We start from the raw sequence: 25,435 nt of genomic DNA on the forward strand, positions 1-25,435 counted from the left end.
AGGGCATCTGTCCAAAATTTGGTGATAAGTATTATTAATGATGGTGGTCAGTAAGAAGATAATCATTTTTTTAAAAATTTATTTATTTGGTTGTGTCGGGTCTTAGTTGTGGCAGGCAGGCTCCTTAGTTGAGGCTTGCTGGCTCCTTAGTTGTGTCATGCGAACTCTTAGTTGCGGCACGCATGTGGGAGCTAGTCGGACCAGGGATCGAACCTGGACCACCTGCTTTGGGAGTGCAGAGTCTTAACCACTGTGCCACCAGGGAAATCCCAGAAGATACTCATTTTTGAGTGCAGCAGGAATATTATTAAAAGAAAGTTTTAATGTATTTAAAGAAGTCAAGTACATTGGACAAAATCATAGAGTTTCTCAAATCAGAAAACATCGTTTCATTATTTGGGGAGAAATGTGATCAGTCCATGCTGTTTTCGTTTTACCGATGGAGGCTTATGTCAACTGGATTAATTCTGGAAATTGGAACAGAAAAGTTAAATTGAAGCTGGGATCCATGTTCTTTTAAGTTTTAACACCAGTTCTGATCCTCTTTAGCACTCAGTGTGACTGAACAAATATCTCAGTTTTTTGCATTGTTTTTAACTGTAAACTGATATTTTTTATTTTGGGAAATACTCGGGGGAATTGTAGGTTGTTGGAAATATGAAAACCATAATTAAAAAAAAATCCACGCATAACACCTCTAGATGTTTGCCTTTAGGTGTTTGTCATGAAAGAGTATTGTCCTACTAATCTAGGCTTTTCTTTTTTTTCTGAAAGAAATTCCTTTTATTGACAGTTGCATGTAATGGTGAAGAGGTTGATAAAATTTTTTTCTCTTTCAGTTTTACTCTGTTTCAGAATATATGTCTTAGAGTGACTCCATCTTGAGGCAGGGAAATAAATCAGATTTGCTTTAACAGAAAGTAATGGGGAGATCTTTTGAAACAAACTTTTCCTTATTTTAAATATTGGAGTGACTAACTGCAGATGTATTTGTAAAAAGATGTAGCTTTAGGTCTTGGAGGCTCTGAGGAGATTATTGTGGATAAAATCATAAAACTATGATAGGTTCAGATTATCACTCTATTCCATTAGGCCTTTGGATTTTGTTCCAATTAGCTTTTGAGGCAAGGATTACATTCTTAATTATCCTTGCATCCCTTTGGATCACCAGTGATGGTGGTAAGGATGAAGATACTTTCTGAATGCAGAAATTCTTGTATATAAATGATCTTAAAATTAGTTGAATGCCTTGCTGGACATAAATAACTTGGTTAAAGGAATTCTCTTCTCTTGCTGTAGGTGCACATTAAAGATCCACAACCATGACTGACTCCAAGTACTTCACAACCAATAAAAAAGGTAAGTATGAGAACCTGATCACAGCCCTTTTTGAAGATTCTTCAAAAGTTGTGGTGTAAGATTGTTCCAAGTAGAATGCTCCTGACCTCTTCAGACATGTATGTCTTGGACCATCTCATTGGGGATATCCTACAGAAAAGTGTATTGAGTAAATTATTAAAGTATGGGTTTTAAAAGATACGGCTGTGGTGCACATCATTTTGACTTGAAGGTTTTAGTGAAAGGAAGAGATCCCAGATTGATCCATTGAAGATTGATAGATCTGAGGAGGGTAAAAGGAAGAAGTATATTTTCTCTTTTTTAAAAAAATTGAGTGTAATTGGTTTACAATGTTGTGTTCATTTCTGGTGCACAGCAAAGTGATTCAGGTCTGTGTATATGTATGTATGTGTGTGTGTGTGTGTGTGTGTGTGTGTGTGTGTGTATGTATACATATATATATTCTTTTTCAGATTCTTTCCCATTATAGGTTATTACAAGATATTGAATATAGTTCCCTGTGCTATACAGTAGGACCTTGTCGTTTATTTAATATATACTAGTTTGTATCTGCTAATCCCAAGGTCCTGATTTATCCCTTCCTCCCCTCCTGTTTGGTAACCATAAGTTTATTTTCTGTGTCTGTGAGTGTTTCTGTTTTGTAAATAAGTCCATTTGTATCATTTTTTAGATTCCACATATAAGTGATACCATATATTTGTCTTTCTTTGTCTGACTTACTTCACTTAGTATGGTAATCTCTGGGTCCATCCATGTTCCTGAAAATGGCAGTATTTCATTCTTTTTTATGGCTGAATAATACTCCATAGTATATATAAACCATATCTTCTTTATCCATTCATCTGTGGATGGACACTTAGGTTGCTTCCATGTCCTGACTATTGTAAATAGTGCTGCCGTGAACGTTGGGGTGCACGTATCTTTTCGAATTAGAATTTTCTCTGGATATATACCCAAGAGTGGGTTTGTTGGTAACTCTAGTTTTTTAAGGAACCTCCATACTGTTTTCCATAGTGGTTGCGCCAAATTCTTTTATTTTTTACTTGGAAATAAACATTTTATTACAAGGAGTACTACTAAAGCAATACAGCAATAAAAAGTCAAAATGAAAGTTCCCTCCCTCCCTATTCCTGTTCCTGATGGGAACTCGGTATGTATCCTCAGTCTTTTCTATGCATGTATTAATACATATGATTTTTTAAATTTTTAACAAAAAATGATTATGCAAAACAATGCATGGAAATTTGATATTTTCTTACCCTTCCACACACGATGATTTCATACCATCATTTCTGAATTACGGCTGCCAAAAGGCATAATCTCAGTGTAATCATGAGGGAACACCCATGACAGCTGAGGGTGTTCTATAAAGTGACTGGCCTGTACTTTTTTAAAATGTCATTATGAAAGACAAAGGCTGACCAGCTGTTTCAGATTACAGGAGACTAAAGAGACATGACAGTAAGTGTAATACATGATCCTGCATTGGATCCTGGCCCAAGGAGGATGGGGGTAAAATTACTCTAAAAGGCTTTATCAAGATCTTTGAATAAGGTTTCTAGATTAGATAATGACAGTATATCACTGTTAAACGTCCTGATTTTCATCATTGTATTATAGCTATGTAACATAATTCCTTGTTCTTAGAAGTTATACACTGACATATTTAGAGCTAAAGAGACATGATGTCTACAGTTTACTTATTCAATGAATCAGAAAAAAATGTATAAATATATAAAAAGTACGATAAAGCAAATGTGGCATAATGTTAGCAGATGGGGAATTTTGCAACTTTTCTTTAAGATTAAAATGATTTCAAAAGGAAAAGAAAATGGGAGGGCACACATAGTGGCCTGGAGCACCAGAAAATTTTCTAGAAAGCACAAGCATATTTCTGTCGTTTGGAGTTATTTAAGGGTAAACTTCTATTATAATACAGAAAACACCATAGAGAGTTGCTTAATTACATTAGCTACTAGTCCATGGCTTTCAGCCTTGCCTGCACATGGGAATTGCCCAGTGAAGTAAAAGACAATAGGTGATGTCCAGTCCTACCCCTGCAGATATCCTGATTTCTTTGGTGTGGGATATGGCCTAGACGTGCGGGTTTTTTAAAAGCTCCCTAGAATTTTCTGATGTGTAGCCGAGATTGAGAACTGTTGCTAGCTGCTAGCAATGCTTGGTAGATTTGATTCAGGGGAAAAGGAGGGGGGAAAGATAAGAATTTAATAAAGCTGTAGTATGTATGAGATACCTTGCCTCCGTGTTCCTCCTTGGCTCCACCCAACTTCTTGCTGATTTTACTGCTCATAGTGTACAAAAGCATTTAGCCCCTTGTCATTCATTTTCAGCTTTTTTTCTTATTCTCTTATCATTCTGAAATGTATTTATTTCTTCTGTTAACATTTTGTGTGCTTTGATGACCAAGGTGTTTCTATAATAACACAAAAAGATGTAATTTTAAAACTCACCTGATTTTTCAAACCTTCACTTATAATGGGTCCTTGGTAACCTTTTTTTAATTCAGGGATTTTTATAAAGGTTTGAGACTTACAGATGAATCATGGCTGGGTAAATACCACATTTTAAAAAATGGATAGACTGTGTTCCTTTTACTTCCTGTAACACCCACCAGAACTGCCACTGGCGCATATTCTTTAAATTTATGCTGTTGGAGTTAGAATAATTTCAGTTATATCCTGTTTTGATTCTTCAGCTCCTGCTGCTATGCACAATTCAGATTTTCTGAAACCGTGCTGCTTGTCCTTTACTGTTTTCAGAAGTAAATGATGGGAACCCTAAGAGCTGGATTTGGCAGCAGAGGACTTGGAGAGGAGGAGAGTGACTCTTTAAAGGGCCCAGCTTTTCTGTCTGTGCTATTTTGCAGCTGTCAAATAAAAGGGTGATTTTTGTAACAGTTTGTTTGCTTTGTTAGCGATGGATTTTGATGTAACAGGCTTTTTTAGTACTCAGCTTCTGTGCTTCTTGCCAGTTCATCCTTCCCATTTAGAGGCTTCAGCAGATCACCTAGTTTGCTGACCCCACTATTTCTGTACTGGTGAACGAGGTTAAAGTGAACATCAAGAACAGTCATAAAGGTGGAAGAAAATGAGGCAGTTCTGTGGATTGAAAGTTGACGTGACAGTAGTCAACTTCTTTTTCGTGGTCTTCTATATTTTCTTCTTTCTTTTAAAACCAGTTGAGGGTGGTTAACCTTTTTTCTTATTTCAGCTCCAGCTTTCTGAAGATAGGTGAGCCTGGGCCTTAAAATAGTGGTGACAGTCCTGGCATTTCACGGTGCAGGGCCTGAGCAGTCAGTCATTTAAGATTATACCTTTAGAAATGACTCTGGTTTGTACCATTCTTGAAGCTTCAGGATTATTATTTCTGTTCTTAGATTGATTGAACAGGATAGGGCCTTAAAGCCCATTATCATCTTAAAGTACTAATTAGATCAGTGATTCTCAACCCTGATTATACATTAGAATCACTTGAGGAAACTTTAAAAAATATGAACGTAGGAGTTCTACTCCTTGACATTCTGATTTATTTGGTCCAGAGTGGAGCCTGAGCATTGGCATTTCTAGATACTTCCTGGGTAATAGTGTGTAGCCAACGTTGAGAAACGCTGGATTAAAGAGTCGGGAGAAACAGTTCTAAGGCCAGCTCTGTCACTCGCTCACTTAGTGACCTTTGAGCCTCAGTTGTTTGTGGAGTTGAGAGTAGGTGAATGAGGAGTCTCTTCTGGTTTGAAAACATTGATTTGTGAACCTGTTTGCTGCATTTATTTTTTTCCCAGGACTTTGAAATTCTGACGGGAGATCATCACTCAGATGCCGTTCTCTCCCCATCGTAGTAAGATATCATGAGATATCTTTCCTTTTTCCCACTTCTGTGCTTCCTGAGATCTGGCTTACACCTTCCTCTCTGGCGATAACCCCAAAATAGCATCCTTGTCAATGGGTTGGTTAATATTCTAGGGATTTGAACTGTACCTATCCTATAATTTTTAAATAATCTTATTTCAGTTGCAGCCCTGCCACTGGTCATCTGTTGTGTTGCTTGCTATATAGTACAGTGTTCTGCTCTAGTTCTCTGATCCTGGGACCTCACCCGTTTGTTGTCTTTTAGGAGAAATCTTTGAATTAAAGGATGAACTCAACAATGAAAAGAAAGAAAAGAGGAAGGAGGCTGTGAAGAAAGTGATTGCTGCTATGACTGTGGGGAAAGATGTTAGGTAAGGGTAATCTCTTCTGCTTTGCTTATTTTAGACTGTTACTCTATGGCTTTTACTGCTTTTTTTTTTTTTTAAGCAGAGGTCTTCTTAGAAGCCCACATGATTTAAATTTATTTATTTATTTATGGCTGTGTTGGGTCTTCGTTTCTATTGCGAGGGCTTTCTCTAGTTGTGGCAAGCGGGGGGCCACTCTTCACTGCGGTGCGCGGGCCTCTCACTCTCGTTCCCTCTCTTGTTGCGGAGCACAGGCTCCAGACGCGCAGGCTCAGCAGTTGTGACGCATGGGCCCAGTTGCTCTGCGACATGTGGGATCTTCCCAGACCAGGGCTCGAACCCGTGTCCCCTGCCTTGGCAGGCAGATTCTCAACCACTGCGCCACCAGGGAAGCCCTACTGCTTTTTATTTAAAGCTATTACAGTCAGAACGTATAAGAATGAGTTTGTCCCACTGGAAACATCGGGAAGTGTAGTTGCTTTTATATTAACTCTGTGACTAAGTTTTTTGTGAGTTTTTTTTTTGAGTGAAACGAGTTTGATTTCACTTGCATACAGATCTAGCATAAAACCTCCTGAGAGCTGACACAGTTACAAATCTGTTGCTGAGGTAGTTTTAGAAGATGATAAAAATATACTGAGAAGCAGAAGCCCATGTATACTTTAATTGGCTCAAGCCAGTGCCCTCAACTTTACAACTCTGCCTTTTTTTTTTTTTTTTTTTTTTTTGCGGTACGCGGGCCTCTCACCGCTGTGGCCCCTCCCGCTGCGGAGCACAGGCTCCGGATGCACAGGCTCAGCGGCCATGGCTCATGGGCCCAGCCGCTCCATGTCATGTGGGATCTTCCTGGACCAGGGCACGAACCCGTGTCCCCTGCATCGGCAGGCGGACTCTCAACCACTGCGCCACCAGGGAAGGCCACAACTCTGCCTTTAACTGCCGAATTGAAGATGAAAATCAGTGGTAACAAAATCCAAAGGGTCTTTTTTGTTTTTCCTCCCTTTTTTCCTGTAATTTAGGAAGGCCATTTGGAAATAAATAAGGATTGTCTGCAGGCCCCTGAGGATTCCCGAGATCCTTTCCATGAAATCCATGAAGTCAAAGCTATTCTTGTAATAATACTTAGGTGTTATTTACCCTTTTCACTGTGTTGACATTTGCATGGCTGGTGCCTTAGTGTGAATTAAGGCAGTGGTGCCAAACTGTAAAAGTAGTCATTGTATTCTTCACCATCATGTGCTTGCAGGAAAAAAGGGCAGTTTCGCTTAGGACTGTCTTGCATGAAGCACTAAAAATTTATTTCAGTAAACCTTGAACCTTGAGTTCAGGTCTTTTTAATATTCTGTGTGATGAAATAGGAATTAGGCATAAAGTACTTCTACTGCATAGCAAAGTGTGACGGTTGACTTGAAAAAAAGCCCTTGCACAATTGTTTGACTTGGGAACACCATTTCTTTGTGAAAGAAAGATTGACAGACAGAACTATAGTTAATCAGACTTCGGTATTTGGGAGACATTTTATAAAAAATGAACAAAGTGAACCTGTCACTTCAAGGGAAAAAATTTGACAGTAGATAAATTTCGACTTTAAAGTAAAAATTAGAGTGTTGGAAAACTTGTATCTCCCATCGTGAGCTTGATAGCTTCCCAATAGTTAGAGATTTTTCTGATGAGATTGGTGGTGAAATTAATGACTATGATTATTTGCTGCTGTATAATGAAATATGCCACCATAGAGAAGATCTGCATAACTCATTGAACCAATATTTTCCAAATGACCAGTGCTTACATCACAAAATTATGCATGGGTAAAATATCCATTCAAAATAAGTGATAAATGAATGGATTTTAATGCAACCAAGTACAGAAAGTTTATTGTTATGTTTCAGATTCCATATTGTACCTAACTTTTAAGAAACTACCGTTTGTGGACTAAAAAAGAAAAACAACCATTTGTCTAGCTTTAATGTATCAAAGGAGAACATCCAGTTATATGAAAAAGCTATTAAAATACTCCTCCATTTTCCAATTTATATATGTGTATGCAAATGGATTTTCTTCTTACACTTCAGCTAAACAACATTCTACAACAGGTTGAATGCAGGAACATGTGTGAGAATCCAGCTGTTTTTGTTTAAAGTAGACATTAAAGAGATTGGCAAAAATTAAAACAATGTCATCTTAATTTAAGAAAATAAGTAAAATAGGTAGATTTTTACTTTAAAATATTTATGTTAGTATGAAATGCATTGATTTTCCTTTTATTAGTTGGGTCAAATGCTGCTGATAAGAAATGGATGAGTGCAAGAATGCCAAGTAAATTCCAGCATCTAGTGGTGGATGTAAGGTGTAGGAACTCAAACATCTGAGAAGGTCCTGAGGCTAATGATGACCTTCCTAATGTCATTAAGAAAAGGGAAGTTTAAATTTAAGTGCACTCTGTGTCAGGCACAGGGACAGATGCTTTTACTTACAATGTTTTTTATAGTCCTCATATCTTCTGAACTAGAGGTTATTCTGAATTAGAAGTTATTCCATGTTAGAGATCAAGCAATGTATACTTGGAGAGGCTAAAGAATAATCCCAAAGTCATACAGCTAGTGGTAATGTAGCCAGGAATCTAACCTAGGGTCTGAATCCCAATACCTGTTACTGGTCACTTCCTTCATGGGTGTATATATACAATAGAATCTAAATGTGTACATGGCACATACGTTTAGAACTGTTTCATTTTCTGAAAATGGTTAAAATTTTGAACAAAGGTCCTAATTATCTGAGAACTGTTTTAATAAGGAAACTAATCAAATAAGTTCCCACTGGTCAGGGATGGAAGAATATGTGCATTAAAAAGCATAACAACTGTAGTGCTTTGAACTGCAAAGAACTGATATGAAAAATTATGGTTAATTTTTTTGTGTGACATAGTGATTTTTTAAAAAAGTTTGTAAAGATATACACTAAAATATTATATATGAAGTGTATGTGCAGGATTTGTTTAGAAATTGTGTAGAGCAACTAGATGGGGTAGGGACTGGGGGAAGGCGAGTGGGTTGAGGTTGTGTATGAAACAAGATCGGATATGTATCAATATTTGTTTGCAGCTGGGTGATGAATACATGGGTTCATTAAACTGTCTCTGAAAATTTTCATAGTAAAAGTTTTTAAAAAATCTTTTTTTAGACATCTTCTTGGGACCATTATCATAAATTCTTTAGTAATTAATTTCTGTGGTAAGTATTATCACTAGTGGACATTTGTCCTCACATCAAATCACTTTTTAAATTAAGGCTGTTTCTTTGTATTCTGTCCAACAGCCTGGCACCAACATCTGTTCGCTTTCCCTTCCTCTTTTCTCAGCTGTCTCTTTCCAGATGTAGTGAATTGTATGCAGACTGACAACCTGGAACTAAAGAAGCTCATGTATCTCTACTTGATGAGCTATGCCAAGAGTCAGCCAGACATGGCCATCATGGCTGTCAACAGCTTTGTGAAGGTAACTTTTTCCCAGGTTCTCAAGAACAGTCTCTTCTATCTCAGAAAACCTTTTCAGAAGTGTCTCTTGATATGGTTAGTGTCTGCATTGCAAATAAGCAACCTCTGTTCCAAAAGAGGGCCTCTAGAGAAGTATTGGCCATTGAGTAGGAATATTTATGATTTAAGCATTCTGTATGCCAGAGTTTGTCATCCAGTTCAGACCATATGGTGAGCCTTCTGTCAGCTGGGCTTGGTGCATCCTTGCCAGGTGGGAGAAGAAAGCCAGGTGAAACCTCACTGTTTTATCTTCCAAGGCTGACAAAGGTTGGGCATTTCATTGTAGTGTCAATAACCTGGGGTTACCTCTTTTATCTTTGTAGAAATTATGCTTATGGTTCAGACGTAGTGGAAACTACAGGAGCTGCCTTTTAATTTTGTTTTATTGAATAGGTCTTACAATAGTTGATTAACTTTTTTGTTATTGTGGAAATTTTCAAACATATTCAGTTGAGCGAATAGTATAATTCCTAAATATCTACCTTGTAGTTTCAGTAGTTACCAACCTATGGCCAGTTTTGTTTAACTTAAACTCTCCATACGTGCTTTCCTGACCCCCACCTCCTCTCCTACTGGATGATTTTAAAGCAAATCCCAAACATCTTAAGAATGAAAAAATCATTTAATCAGCTGATCATTAAAGAAAGTCCTTAATATTATTGGATATCCAGTCAGAATTCTCCTATCATTAGATTTGATGAACACAGTAATAAGGTTGTTCTTATTAGGGTTTTTGTTTTGTTTTGTTTTGTTTACTTCTTTTTCCTCTGCCTGGAATTTAGTCTACATTAAAAGCAAAAATCAGACAGCATTTCTAAAATTAGCTTCTATTAAATTGTTTTGGAAAATAAACATGCTTTCTTCCTTCTCATGGAATTTTTGTTCTTTTTCTGTGTTTAGCTACAATGTACAGGATCATTACAACATTTCATTCTTTCTATCTGGTGATTCATAGATGGATGATATCATTGGAAAGAATTTAGTTTACATTTTTTGGAAGTTAGCATGTGCATAGGTTTATAACGTTTAAATAAATTTTTTAATATAGAGCAATTTAAGGGGTGTTCCTTCTTGGTAAGTGTTCTATTTGTACTGTGTTTGGAGGCACTTGCTAGGAAAGGAGAATGTATGTTAATCAGGATTTCAGAGGGCCCTCTCTGCTGCTTCGCGCAAGGAACTTACGTTGGGCCCAAACCAGCTTCTAGATTCTCCTTTGCTTTCTTGGCTGTAGGCCCCAGATATCCAGCCCTCTTTTCTCCCTGCTTAATATTTGTGGAGTGGGACATATTTTTCCAATTCCTGATTTTTTTTTGTTGTTGTTTTGGGTTTTTTTGCGGTACGCGGGCCTCTCGTCGCTGTGGCCTCTCCCATTGCGGAGCACAGGCTCCGGACATGCAGGCTCAGCGGCCATGGCTCACGGGCCCAGCTGCTCCGTGGCATGTGGGATCTTCCTGGACCGGGGCACGAACCTGTGTCCCCTGCATCGGCAGGCAGACTCTCAACCACTGTGCCACCAGGGAAGCCCCAATTTCTGATTTTATCCTGTACCAGAATACAAGCCCAAAGCCCTTTTCTGCTTTTAATGCAGGTCCAACAATGGCCATGGGGATGGTAACACCAGCTATCTAAGCTTCTGCCCAGCTCTGGAATGAATCCTATAGGGCATTTCTTCATTGTGTATGTAAAGCAGTTAAATGAATTCCTAGCCTAAACTCTTAAATAGGCAACTGTTGTACTTAGGAAAGGAATCGTATGGGAGATGTGGGTTCTGATGTGGAATGAAACTGGAAGCCTACATTAATTAAATATTCTTTTGTTGCTTATATAAACCAGACTGTTTAGTTTTCTGGTTTATGTACACCTGTAGTTGTCAATGATTGTTTTTTTCTAGGACTGTGAAGATCCCAATCCTCTGATTTGGGCCTTGGCAGTCAGAACCATGGGGTGCATCCAGGTGGACAAGATTACAGAATATCTCTGTGAGCCCCTCCGCAAGTGCTTAAAGGATGAAGATCCCTATGTTCAGAAGACAAAAGCAGTCTGTGTGGCAAAACTCAATGACATCAATGCCCAAATGGTGGAAGATCAGGGATTTCTGGACTCTCTGCAGGATCTCATAGCAGATTCAAATCCAATGGTAATATGTTTTTGCGTTTATAAGAGAGCAGTACTTAAAATGGGTCCCTTTAAAAAGCATGTTTAAAATAAATTTTATCTTTGGGACATTGAGCCATAGGTTAGTTATGTGAAGCATGACTTCTGTGTGTCCCACAGATGGTCTGTCTCACACCCTATATGTTTCTGAGCTGAAAACCAAGTACTAAAATACAAGGTGGTTTTTTTTTTAATTGAAGTATAGTTGATTTACAATATTGTGTTAGTTTCACACGTACAGCAAAGTGATTCTGTTTTTTATATATATATATTTTCAGACTATTTTCCATTATAGATTATTACAAGATATTGAATATTGTCCCCGTGTTATACAGTAAATCCTGTTGCTTTTCTGTTTTATTTTTTAATTTTTCTAGGTTAATTTTTTTTTTTTTTTTTTTTTTGTGCGGTACGCGGGCCTCTCACTGTTGTGGCCTCTCCCGTTGCGGAGCACAGGCTCCAGACACGCAGGCTCAGCGGCCATGGCTCACGGTCCCAGCTGCTCCGCGGCATGTGGGATCTTCCCGGACCGGGGCACAAACCCGTGTCCCTTGCATCGGCAGGCAGACTCTCAACCACTGCGTCACCAGGGAAGCCCAATATTTTTATTTTTATTAAAAATTTTTTTAAAGTCTTTTTCCTTATAGGCTATTATAAAATATTGAGTATAGTTCTCTGTGCTATACAGTAGGTCCTTGTTGGTTATCTCTCTTATATATAGTAGTGTGTATATGTTAACTTTAGTTAAAACTGACTTTCCGTGAAATACTATTTGAAAGAGAAGAGATAGTTTGAAGTAAAAAAAATTCTCACTGTTAAATTCTAGGTTAACCTCCCTGAGTCTGTTTCCTCTTCTGTAGAGTGAGAGGTACCAACTTAGAGAGTCGTTAGGAGTATTAATTGAGCTCTTGCATAAAAAGCATCTGTGAAAGTGCCTGGCTTATGAGAGTTCATGAAATGATGGCTGCTGCTGCCGTGATTATGAAGTAGACATTAGGCAAAGGTTAACATTATTGCTACAATATTAATTTAAAGGGTTCTGACCCCTTTGATAGCTATACAGGTTCATATGGTAAAATCTTTCTGAGGGGATGAAAGCTAAACTTATTTCCAGACACAGATTTATTAGTCCATTATTTTGAAAGTAAACGTATTCTGAATGAGGAAGCACTTTGGCACAAGAGGAAAATAGCTATGATTTCTTCACAAATAATCAGAGTTTTGAAAATTCTGTCTCACTAAATTGATCTTTGCAAGAAAGATACACTTTTGGGTGATAGTGATAATTCTCTAGCTTTTCCCCATGCATTAGGATTTTCCCTCCTTACTGCAGTTTTCCTTTTCTCTCTTAGAGGCATTTTGAGGTATTCCAACTTCAGTTAATGTTTACACCAGAATCTGCCACTCCAGAGACTCTCTTGACAGCCCCACCACATGTACTTTGCTTTTTGTTTGTGAGCTCAGGTCTCCTAAATCCTTTGGCTCAGTGCCTTAGCCCCTTTGATCTTGTCTTCTAAGCCTTCTGAGTTCTACCATCTCTCCAAGAACTGCCCCTGGGAATGCCCTTCTTCCATTGCTCTGTCCTGTCTGCCAAAGCACAGACTACTGAATTAGTTAAAAAAACAAAAAAAAAACCCCAGAAACATATTTTCGTTTGTTGAGGGTTTTTCTGCACAAGCAGCATGCTCTCAGAACTTGGCCCGGTGTGGCCTTTAGCAACGGTTCTAGTTAAACTGCCAGCTTCTTTTAATATGAACTTATTTTGGAAAGCTGTTTTATGAAAAGTAACATTTTTTTCCTCAGAAAAAGTATGTATTTTATCCATGTGCTAGCCAGCATGTAGAAGTCACAGTGGTTCTCAACTGGGGGCGATTTTGCTTCCTGGGAGACAGTTGGCATTGTCAGGAAACACTTTTGGTTGTCACAACTGATGGGAAGGTTGCTACTGGCATCTAGTAGGTAGAGTTCAAGGATACTTTAAACATCCTGCAGTGCACAGGGAGCCCCCTACAACAACATGAAGGACTAATTTGTTTTAAAAACTGAAATAATGCCTGACATATAGTAAATGCTTAATAAATGACAGCTATTCTTGAGAAACAAATCTAAAGTGATGTACTTTCTGATTATTGTAATTTCTGTTTAGGCTTTAGAAGGTTTGTGGTGGTTTGCTGTCAGTCTGAGATGATAAATGCTGGAAAACTGAAGTCTCTCTAGATCACTTTGTAAATTTGAGAAGGATTTTTGTCAGAATATGTTTGTTGTCCTCGTGGGCAACGTTAAATCATCTCTTAATGACCTCATTTAATTTAGTACTTTAATTATATGAATTCTGTTATTCCTAAATATATATCAATAAATAAAAGAAGAGTTATAAAATTAAAATATTATACAGAAGCGAAATTAGAAATGCGTGATGCTCTTCATGCCCAGCGTCCATAAAGGAGTACCAGAGCTGGTAGAATTTTAGGCATCTGTGAGAGTGTCAGTATGTGGTAGGCACTGGGTAAGTATGATGTAGGAGGTAACATATTCACTCAGTCTGTGTCTGGATGCCCCAAGTAAGTAATGTTGTATTTGGTACTAAAAGATGAGTTGCTGGTAATTTCTGCAGGATCAGAGTGTTGAGTAAGTGGAATCATTGGAGGCTGCTCTGTTATAAGGGCAAGTGCCCATCTCAGTGCTTTTCGGTTTTTAAATTCTTGCAGAGGAAGGAAACAATTTTTGTTTTCCTTTATGATAGACTTTGTGGAGATCTTTTTATGTGTATTCTCACCTTAGGAATTTTAATGATCAGTTTTCATTTTATCAGTTATTACTAACTTAGGTTTTTTTTTTTTTTTTAATCTCATTTTGGGGGCGGGTTTTTAGATTTAGAGAAAAGTTGTAAAGACTGTACAGAAAGTTCTCATATACCTATCTTCACACAGTTTTACTTAATGTTAACATCTTACATAACCATGGTACCTTTGTCAAAACTAAGAAATTGGCGTTGGTACATCACTATAAACTGAAGTACAGACTTTATTTCACCTGTTTCAACACAAATATCCTTTTGCTATTCCAGGATTCAATCCAGCATACCAAATTTCATTTAATCACTTCCTTTTATAAAGAGTTGACTCACTCTTTATGAAAGTATTTCAAAAACAGAAAAGTGCTTTGTAACTGTGACCTTTTTTTTTTCTTCGCTCCAGTACTAACACATGAGGGTTAAAACTCAGGCTCTGAAACCAACCAGACTTGGATTTGTATCCTGGTCTGCCATTCTTAGCTTGGTGGTCTCCCTAAACGTCTCAGTATCCTCGTCTACAAAATGGAGATTATAAACAGTGCCTCTATCATTGGATTGTTGTGAAAAATAAAAGAGGGCTTGCAAAGCACTTAATAGTGAACCTGGTATAGAGTAAGCCCGTAATAATAACAAACGTTTCTTTATTGTATAGTGATCGTGGTGCTGGTTATTAATGATTTTAGAAGGGTTAATATTTCAACGGCAAATTTATTTTTTAAAGGTATTTAATTCTTTTTTTAACTAAAGCTGTTTTTATTATTTTTTATAATTTTATTTGATTTATTTTTCACTGTGTTGTGTCTTCGTTGCTGTGTGCGGGCTTTCTCTAGTTGCGATGAGCAGGGGCTACTCTTCCTTGCGGTGTGCGGATTTCTCATTGCATTGGCTTCTCTTGTTGCAGAGCACGGGCTCTTGTCTCACGGGTTTCAGTAGTTATGGCATGCAGGCTTTAGAGCGTAGGCTCAGTAGTTGTGTCACACGGGCTTAGTTGCTCCACGGCATGTGGGACTTTCCCAGACCAGGGGTCAAACCCGTGTCCCCTGCATTGGCAGGCGGATTCTTAACCACTATGTCACCAGGGAAGTCCCAGAGATATTTAATTCTTTTGTATACATTATTTAAAGCCAGACATTATTTTTTAGGGTGATTCTGAGGGCAGCTTATCTACAAATGAAGTAAATCTATTTACAGTATTACTTAACACATCATTGCAGGATTACTTTTAAAAGATAGTTGTTCAAGGATATGCCTAAAGCAGTTTTCGTAGGCAACTTCCTGAAAACTGGATCTGTTGTACATAGTAATTCAGTAGTGTGCCGAAAGATCACGGCTTATTCATTTCTTAGTGTCCCTTTTAAAATGATCTCAAGGCTCTAATTTGGCAGGGGATTACTTACTCTCAAAAGGGAGATAATGGTGTAATAATAAAATTTTTGTTTTGTTCATTTTGCAGCATGCTTTTGTGTGATTTTAGGGCTGGTGGGCCAAGTAACTCTTGGCTTCTTAGGAGTGCCGTTTGTCCATTTGTAGATATTTATTTGTAGTGTTTTAGCTTTGTGAATATTCGCATTTCATCAAAACACATCTTAAGCTACTTATGTAAGCCCCTTAACTAAGTAATGAGTTTTATTGAGTCTAATTTTTAAATCTTACTTGTTATCAGATATTCAGACTCTCTTGCTGTAACGGGATGTGTTGACTCCACTAGGTAGATGTGTTCACTTAGCTTCCTCATGCTGGGAAAGAAGATGGGGAAAAAAATGGAACATTACAGAATGTCATATGTAGTCAGCATATTATTAGTTGGCAGTCTGGACAGTGTCTTGGATTAAAGCATGACTGTAAAATTAACTGGTACCGTATAGTCATTGTATTCTTTTTTTTTAAATAACGTATTTAAAAATTTTTATTTATATTGGCTGCGTTAGGTCTTTGTTGCTGCACGCAGACTTTCTCTAGTTGTGGCGAGCGGGGGCTACTCTTTGTTGCAGTGCGTGGGCTTCTCATTGCGGTGGCTTCTCTTTTTTTAAAATTTTTATTAATTAATTTAATTTTGCTGTGTTGGGTCTTTGTTTCTGTGCAAGGGCTTTCTCTAGTTGTGGCAAGTGGGGGCCACTCTTCATCGCAGTGCGCGGGCCTCTCACCATCGCGGCCTCTCCTTTTGCAGAGCACAGGCTCTAGACGCACGGGCTCAGTAGTTGTGGTTCACGGGCCCAGTTGCACTGCGGCATGTGGGATCCTCCCAGACCAGGGCTCGAACCCGTGTCCCCAGCATTAGCAGGCAGACTCCCAACCACTGCGCCACCAGGGAATCCCGCGGTGGCTTCTCTTGTTGCGGAGCATGGTCTCTAGGCACAGGGGCTTCAGCAGTTGTGGCATGTGGGCTCAGTAGTTGCAGTGCGTGGGCTTCAGTAGTTGCAGCACACGGGCTCAATAGTTGTGGCTCGAGGGCTCTAGAGCGCAGGCTCAGTAGTTGTGGCGCATGGGCTTAGTTGCTCCGCGGCATGTGGGGTCTAACCGGACCAGGGATCGAACCTGTGTCCCCTGCATTGGCAGGCGGATTCTTAACCACTGCGCCACCAGGGAAGTCCAGTCATTTTGTTCTTAAGGAGATGATAATGACTGAAACATGCTTAGAATAAATGCCCTGTGCTTTAACGTGTCATTTGAGGCAACTCCATAAAGAAGAAAGTGAGATTCTGAACTGTTGCTGATTTTCAAGAGGATAAAAGTATGCAAATCACCTTTATTTTCCATTATAATAATTTTGGTCAGTTATTCTGCTGCGTTCAATTTATTCAGGTCTTCAGGGGCAGCAGCCAAAAGGATTGTAAATTGAGCAGGAAAATTGAAGTGTTTGTTCAGAGTGTTTGACCTTGAAGGTCATTGCTAGAAATGAAAGTCTTCTAAATATAGTTAATAGGAGGAAGTCACTATATTGGGAAGTGCTATCTTTCTTGGGTTCTGAGGCTATGAAAATGAGTGAAATTAGAGAGATCATTCAAAGGGACAGGGAAATGTGTGAGAGATTTCTCCTAAAGGAGCTTCTGTCTGTGATACTCCACTCCCAATGTATATCTAGATTTCCTTCTAGAGTTCTTTTTTTACAGGATTATTTTTATTTTAATCATACCCACCACTCCAGCTTGCTCCTTAAAAAAAAAAAAAAAAAAAAAATGAGGTCTGGGACGTCCCTGGTGGTCCAGTGGTTAAGACTCCACTTGCAGGGAAGAAGATCCTGCAAGCCGCAGGGCGCAGCCAAAAAATAAAAATAAAAAAAGTAGTGTCAAATTTATGTCTTCAGAATTGCTGCATATGAGACAGGGGTAGCTTATAAATCAGATTTTGTAGCTGGATAGTAAATCTTGCCTCTTTGAAGTGCTGCTAGGATGTGATTATCTCTGAAATAGATAAAGTAGGAGAATACATTTTTCTCCTTGTATAAATCTGCCTGGAAATTATGTTTTGATTATATTATTCTCCCCAGCTCCGATTTTTCTTTCCGTTTCCTCCATTTGATGTGCACAGCTCTTGGAACTTCTATAAATGCAGGGGGCAGACTGATTAGTACTCAGACACTAGAATCAGATACAGGCCTTGAGTTTGTTTTTTTTGTTTGTTTTTTTTTTTGCAGTATGCGAGCCTCTCACTGCTGTGGCCTCTCCCGTTGCGGAGCACAGGCTCTGGACGCGCAGGCTCAGCAGCCATGGCTCACGGGTCCAGCAGCTCCGAGGCATGTGGGATCTTCCCGGACCAGGGCACGAACCCTTGTCCCCTGCATCGGCAGGCGTACTCTCAACCACTGCGCCACCAGGGAAGCCCTGTTTTGTGTTTTTAAAAGAGAAACACAAGTGCAGAAAAATCCCCTTTGAAATAAATATTGGTATGTTGCTGCGAATGGCATGTCTGTAGGAGTACTGACATCACCTAGCTTTCTTCTGCGTCCTAAGGGTAATAAGTGATATGCCTCTGACGTGAAATACATTTGCACCATAAAACCTTAGAGGCTTAAAAATGCTTACTTCATGAGGTCTTTTAAAATCACTTGGGAAAGGGAAAAGTGCTTTTTAGTTGAGTATTGCTTACTATACTTGTCAGCTGCTCTGTGGGCATGAGATGGTAAATAGTTGTCTAGCTTGGAAATATCTCACCTTTTAAACATACTGCTAATGCAGGGGACACGGGCTCGTGCCCTGGTCCGGGAGGATCCCACATGCCACGGAGCAGCTAGGCCCGTGAGCCATGGCCACTGAGCCTGTGCGTCCAGAGCCTGTGCTCCGCAATGGCAGAGGCCATAACAGTGAGAGGCCCGCGTACCACAAAAAAAAAAAAAAAAATACTGCTTTGATGACAGTTTTATGCAGTTATTTCCCATGCCTTCACAATGGGGAAAGATTTTCATGTTAGTTTTCTTGTGTCTTCCGTTTAGAAAAAATACATGATGACGACTTATCATGTTCTTAATTTGGAGAAACTATAAGATCATTTATTTCTTTTCATCTAACTCACTTTTGTCTTCTCATAATACTCTTACCTGTCTATTAGAGTGGAGGAAAATATGTGCCTATTCTGCCTTCTATTTAAAGGTGCTGATAAATCCATGTGTTTTGTCACATTTCCCAAACGGTACATGTTGAGAGATGATAGAATTTCATGGGCAGAGAATACCCTTTATGGAGATTTCATATATTTCTTGCTAGGTGTATATGAAATTGTTTCCCCTTTTGACTTCCTTGTTAATTTTTGGCTTTATTTGTACCCACCCTCTCCCCAGTCTAGATAGGTCTCCTTTTGGCTTCCTTGACACTTTTTCCTCCTAAGCCCTCTTTTTTTTTAGATTGTTTTTCTCTCTTTAATCGTTGCAATTTTGTGTTCCTTCTCTTCTCTGGTTGTATCACAGGGCTCATTCTGAACCTTCTCTATGTATTCCCTTAGGCGGTTTATCTTCTAAGCACAGTTACCACTGATACATTCTGTTAAATACGCCCTGCTCTTAGCACAGCACCCCCGCCTTACTCTGCTCATTTCACCTGAGGCGGGTATGTGAATTTCTTCCCAAGTTCACTTCTGTAACTCTGACTGCCAGTCCCTTTTCCTTAGCTGTCTGTTGGACTTCCCTACTTGTGTTTCTCACTTGAAACTTAACAGAATTGAAAGCAGCATATTATTTTCCCCATCATCCCTCCAGATTCCTCTTATAAGGAGCAACACTAGTCTTTCGCTTCTTCGTTTTTGTTTTTCTGAGTTTGATTCTTCATTCTTCTTTGTTCAAGTGTTGTCAGAACCTACCTAGGGTTTTCGTGTTTTAAGAAAGCATTTGTTTATTAATGGAATTTTTTTAGTGGTTTTTTAGTTTTTAAAAAATTATATAAATCTTAGGAAGCATACAAGATAGAATGGTATAACAAACACGTTTACTTATCACTCAGTTTCAACAGTCATCAATATTTTGCCAATCTTGTTTCATTCATCACCCCCACCAATTTTTTTTTGAGGGAGCTGGAGTATTTTAAATTAAATTCCAGACCTCATATCACTTCACCAGTGAGTACTTTACTTGGTATCTCTCAAAGATAAGGACTTTAAAAAAAATCACAATATATTATCAAGCCAAAATTAGGGGTAATTCCTTAACATTCAATAAAACTGAAATACTTTCAGAGTTTTTCAGTTGTCATTCTCTGTTCTACTTTAAAGTTTATCTAAGATTGGTTTTACTTTTTTTTGGCGGTACGTGGGCCTCTCACTGTTGTAGCCTCTCCCGTTGGTGGAGCACAGGCTCCGGACGCGCAGGCTCAGCGGCCATGGCTCACGGGCCCAGCCTGTCCACGGCATGTGGGATCTTCCCGGACTGGGGCACGAACCCGTGTCCCCTGCATCGGCAGGGGGACTCTCAACCACTGCGCCACCAGGGAAGCCCTGGTTTTACTTTTTGCTTAAATGTTTGGAATAATTCACAGTGAAGCCGTCTGAGCCTGAAATTTTCATTGTTTTTTTTTCACTTTTTAAATTAATATGTCATTTATAATAATCTTAGTATTAGTGCACTAATCTTTAGTGTATAGCTCAATAGATTTTTACGTGTGCATATACTCATATAACCGCCACTCTGATCAGATATAGTATATTTTCAGCACCCCAGAAGGCTCCTCATGCCATTTTGCTGTTATATCCACCCTCCAGAGATAACCACTGTTTTGATTTCTATCACTGTAGATTTAGTTTTGCCTCTTCTTGAACATCATGTAAATGGAACCATACAGCATTTGCTCTTCTGTTTCTAGCTTTTTTGCACAGTATAGTATCTGAGACTACTCTAATGCCGTGTTATCAGTTGTGTGTTCCTATTTATTAGTGCATAGTATCCCATTGCCTGCATATGCCACAATTTATTTATATCTGCTGTTGATGTATCTTTGTGTTGTTTCCAGTTTGGGGCTCTTATGGAGAAAGCTGCTGCGAATATTCGTATATATTTCTGTTGGTAGACCTATATACTCATTTCTCTTGTGTATACACTTCGTGGAATTGCTGGGTTATAGAATAGATGTATATTTAGCTATAGGAGATACTGCCAGTTTTCCCAAGTGATTGTACCAGTGCACACTCCTTCCAGAAATGTATAAGAGTTCTAGGTGATCCACATCCTTAGCAGCACTTGGTATTGTCAATCATTTTAATTTTAGCCATTCTGGTTGATTTGTAGTGGTGTCTTACAGTTTTAATTTGCATTTTCCTGATGAGTAAAGATGCAAGTACCTTTTCATGTTTATAGACTGCTAGTATATCCTCTTTTGTGTCATGCCTGATCTTTTCGTTATTTTTTAATGAGTTATCATCTTTGTAGGAATTCTTTATGTAATGATCGAATGATCTGTAGGAATTATATATAATTTGGATACAGGTCTTTTGTCAGATGGATACTTTGCAAACTTCTCCCAGTCTGTGGAGAATACCTTTTCTCACTCAATGGTGTCATTTGAAGAAGAAATGTTCTTAATTTTAATGAAGTCCAGCTCATCACTTTTTTTCTTTTATGGTTAGAGCTTTTTTTTTTTTTTTTTTGCGGTACGTGGGCCTCTCACTTTTGTGGCCTCTCCCGTTGCGGAGCACAGACTCTGGACACGCAGGCTCAGCGGCCATGGCTCACGGGCCCAGCAGCTCCGTGGCATGTGGGATCTTCCCAGACTGGGACACGAACCCATGTCCACTGCATCGGCAGGCAGACTCTCAACCACTGCGCCACCAGGGAAGCCCTGGTTAGAGCGTTTTGTAGAAACTTTTGTCTTCTCCAAGGTCATAGAAATCCTCTTGGTTTTCCCCTTCACATTTATGTCTGATTTATCTCTAATTTTTGTTTATGTTGTGAGGTGTAGGAGTCAAGGCTCATTTTTGTCTCACGCACCATCTATTAAGATCATTTCCCCCTGCCTAGTCCATTTAACATCTCTTGGAACTCACCACTTCGTTTTTATTTTTACAGTGTTGTGGCAGTAACGGTTTAGGTCACTCTTAGCTCATCTTCATGTCCATTCTCCCAACTTCAGTCCATTATACACACAGCTGCTTGGGTAATGTTCCTCTAACTGTTAATTTTAGTTCTTTGTTCAACAAATAAAAGTGATTGTGCATTGCCTATCATATAAAAATTAACTCTCCAGACCTTTTTTCAGAATTGTATTTCCCTCATCTTCACTTCCCCCAAATCTTAGCAATTACAGTGTTTGCTCCTGCCAGTATAATTTTTTCACCACCCCTCAAGTCAAATTGTTCATTTCTGTGCCTTTGCACAAGCTATCCTTTCTTTTTCTGAAGGTCTCTCCCTGGTAGTTCCTCATAACTATGCTGTTTTTGAAAATCTAGCCATAAAACCATTCTCAGAATCTTTTGGGATCAGCCCCACCTGGTTCTGTTTTGCTTCTCATCTATGTCCTATCAGTGTGCAGACATACAATACTCATTTCTGCTTTTACACAGTGAGTGTGCTTTTCACTTGTTCTATGAATGCTGGTTTTTTGTTTGTTTGAATATAAGTTATTTGAGGACAGGAAATATATTTCCTTTTTTTAAAATAAAAGATGTATTTTCCCAGAGTTCTCATTACAGTGCTCCCTTATAGAGTAGGTGCTCAATTAAAATTGACTGACTGATGAAGTTATATAGTATAAGAGTTTTTTCCCCCTCCCGTTTTTGTATATCTGACCTTCACCCATTGCCTTGTTACTGTGTCCCAGGTGAAACTGACTTTTCTCTTTTCCCCTCTTTCTGTGTGTGACTTGCAGCACTGATGCGGGTGACAGCCCTGTTGGGACCACCACTGCCACCAACCTGGAACAGCCTCAGGTTATCCCCTCTCAAGGTGACCTTCTGGGGGATCTTTTAAACCTTGACCTTGGTCCCCCAGTCAGTGTGCCACAGGTATCCTCCATGCAGATGGGAGCAGTGGATCTCTTGGGAGGAGGACTAGATAGTCTGGTAAGCATCTTTCTTCTTTCTTTTGGTTATTTAAATTCTTTTCATTTTTAAATTTCTGGGGTTATTTTTAATTCTTGATATGCTGAAGAACTTTAAATTATTCCGCTTTTTAGAACTAGACCTTTCCTTGATGAGCAGAGCAATGTCCTTTGATAAAGGACAGGATTATTTTTTCTAGGGATTTAATTGATACTGTTCATCATTGGTATGGGATATGTCTACAAGTGTACATGATTATTTTGTTGTCCTGCCTCTGAATGGAACTTTTTTTTTTTTTTGGTACTCGGGCCCCTCACTGCTGTGGCCCCTCCCGTCGCGGAGCACAGGCTCCGGACACGCAGGCTCAGCCACTCCGCGGCATGCGGGATCCTCCCGGACCGGGGCACGAACCCGCGTCCCCCGCATCGGCAGGCGGACTCTCAACCACTGCGCCACCAGGGAAGCCCCTGAATGGAACTTTTGATGTTTAACCAACCTAGTCACCTTTCCAGAGCTTATTGTTGCTCCTGCTGCTTAACTCTGGATAGCCCCTGTAATTCCCCTTCTGACCTGAACATCATTCAGATGACCTCATAGTGATCACCCTATTTTGAGGCTTTCAAACTTTTGCCTTTTTTGTATTTTGTTGGCTTATGCCGTGTCTAATTCCAAAAGGTTCATTGGAGCCATTTGTGTGTTTTTTTTTTTAATGTATCTTACTTATAGTTGAGAAGTACTTCTTTTTTTTTCATTGCAGTATGCAGGCCTCTCACTGTTGTGGCCTCTCCCGTTGCGGAGCACAGGCTCCGGACACGCAGGCTCAGTGGCCATGGCTCATGGGCCCAGCCGCTCCGCGGCATGTGGGATCTTCCCAGACCGGGGCACGATCCCGTGTCCCCTGTATCGGCAGGCGGACTCTCAACCACTGCGCCACCAGGGAAGCCCGAGAAGTACTTCTTGATTGGTTCTTTTTTCCCCTTTTCCATCCACACCCCCCCACTCCACCCTGTCATACTTCCAATTTAATTAGCTTCCAGCATTCTAATACTAAAAGGCTCCAATGTCCAGAGTATCTGTGAATATGTGCCACCAGTGGAAGCCAATTAGTTACTGTTGCTGTAAAAGATAAATGAGAAATATTAAGGATGACCTTCCATCTGTGTAGAGAAGGCCAGAAAAATAGCAGGTCTCATCACACAGCTCCCTGCAAATTCGATACTTAACTTGTGGTGGAATTAGAGGGGCTTTTTTAGCTGAACACTTGAAAATAAGTTGTTCATCAACCTGATGACTATAAATATGCCCAACAAACTGATTTATTTCCCAGCATCAGAAATTGGAAGGCAATGCCATAGATACAAAAATATATGTTCTCAGAGATTACATAAACAAAACAACCTTACTTTCTGCTTCATACACTGGCATTTTCTCTTCTACTTTACGAGCAGTATTATGTCTGGGATTTATGCCAGCTGGTACAGGTACATTTACTTTTGGCTGACAGAGAGCCTAAGGAGATAGGGTTACCGTCATATCTTTGTGGGTGATGCGTTTTACTAATGGAAGTCACTGCTTCCAGAGTCTATACACTGACCAAGCTCTGGACTCTAGCTAATGGTGACAAAAATGAGCACTGCTTTTGTCTTCCTTGGGAATAAAAGCATTTGCTTTTCATTTTCATATCTCTAATGAATAGAGTTGACTGAATAGCTTCCTCGTGTGATACCCTGCGTTGCTGTATAACCTCCTTAATAGACTCAGGAGACTGACAAATGAATATTGAATATTCATGGAGACTCTCAGAAATCCCTTATAAACACTGAAATAGCTGATCCTATTCTGTTGACACATGAGCTACAAGTTAAATGTTACATCCTCCCCACAGTTATGCCTTACCAACCCTGCTTATTTCCCTAGTGGTTTACGACATAGTGGACTTGCTGAACCTAAGAAGACAAAGAAATTAAGTTTGAAGGATGGAGGGGAGAAAGAGGCTCTATATTTTGATGTTGACTGGCCTAGGATTCTGTCGTCTTGTTTCTTAACCCACTTTAGCATGGAAGGGAAAGAAACATGTTATTTCTATTTGGCTTTGTATCAGCTCTTGCTGGCCCTTAAAACTAGTGAGTTTTCTCCTTATATTTTACACAGCTTAATCCAGTCATGTGTCAGAATTCTGGCAAGTTTACATCAGATAGAAAAACAATTAGAACTTTGTCAGATTGTAGTAGCCCAAGTCACACATGGGCCTTTTTTCATTTTCTTTTTTTGCAAAGGATATTCTCTTTGGGGTGGAGAATAAATTGTTTTTATAATTGGATTTCTAAATATTATACAGCCTTTGCTAGATAGGCCCAGTAATGTTTCTGTGTAACTCTAAATTTTAGCTTATTCTGACTTTGGGATTCAAAATGGTATAATTGGTGTTATAGCCCCAGAAAGTGTTTACATGCAGGTTTCTTCAGCTTATTCTGTGATATAAATATGTCCCAGAAATCAAAATGAGGAGTAAAAGCCCTTCTTTTTGCTTTGGATCTGTATGTAGTTAAATATATATCACTCAAAGAACCAAGATTCCTTTTAAGAGAACATCACAAGGAAGAGGCCTAAATCTGGCTGTGTGAGAGACGAGTTTCTGTGGCAGCAGTAGTCTATGCCAGTTTTAAAATGCTTTTATTGTTCTTACGTAAATTATCTAATTTAAAGAGGAAAAGAGTTCTCAAAGTTTTTACTTAGTCTATACAGATAGTGCTGTTTCTTGAATGAACTGTTGCCTTACAGCAGTGCTTCTCAAGCTAATGTGTACATAAATCAACTGGAGATCTTGAACAAGACAGATTCTTGTTGCTCTGGGGTGAGACCTAGGAGTCTGCATTTCTAACAAACACCCAGGTCTGTGGACCACATTTTGC

At 39.2% G+C, this 25,435-nt stretch overlaps 1 protein-coding gene across 1 annotated transcript in view; it reads left to right on the top strand.

Moving 5' to 3' along the window:
- The first annotated feature begins 1,322 nt into the window (after window positions 1–1,322).
- The window catches only part of LOC136139127 (AP-1 complex subunit beta-1-like), a 43,403-nt gene continuing 19,290 nt past the window's right edge, over window positions 1,323–25,435 (top strand). The window contains exons 1-6 of the mRNA XM_065898024.1: window positions 1,323–1,359; window positions 5,491–5,596; window positions 8,948–9,083; window positions 11,013–11,258; window positions 12,136–12,143; window positions 22,352–22,544. Coding sequence (XP_065754096.1) covers window positions 1,323–1,359; window positions 5,491–5,596; window positions 8,948–9,083; window positions 11,013–11,258; window positions 12,136–12,143; window positions 22,352–22,544 — 726 coding nt within the window. The remainder of the gene's footprint in view (window positions 1,360–5,490; window positions 5,597–8,947; window positions 9,084–11,012; window positions 11,259–12,135; window positions 12,144–22,351; window positions 22,545–25,435) is intronic.

The sequence above is a fragment of the Phocoena phocoena genome, chromosome 19 (assembly GCF_963924675.1).
Source record: "Phocoena phocoena chromosome 19, mPhoPho1.1, whole genome shotgun sequence".
Lineage (NCBI taxonomy): Eukaryota > Metazoa > Chordata > Mammalia > Artiodactyla > Phocoenidae > Phocoena > Phocoena phocoena.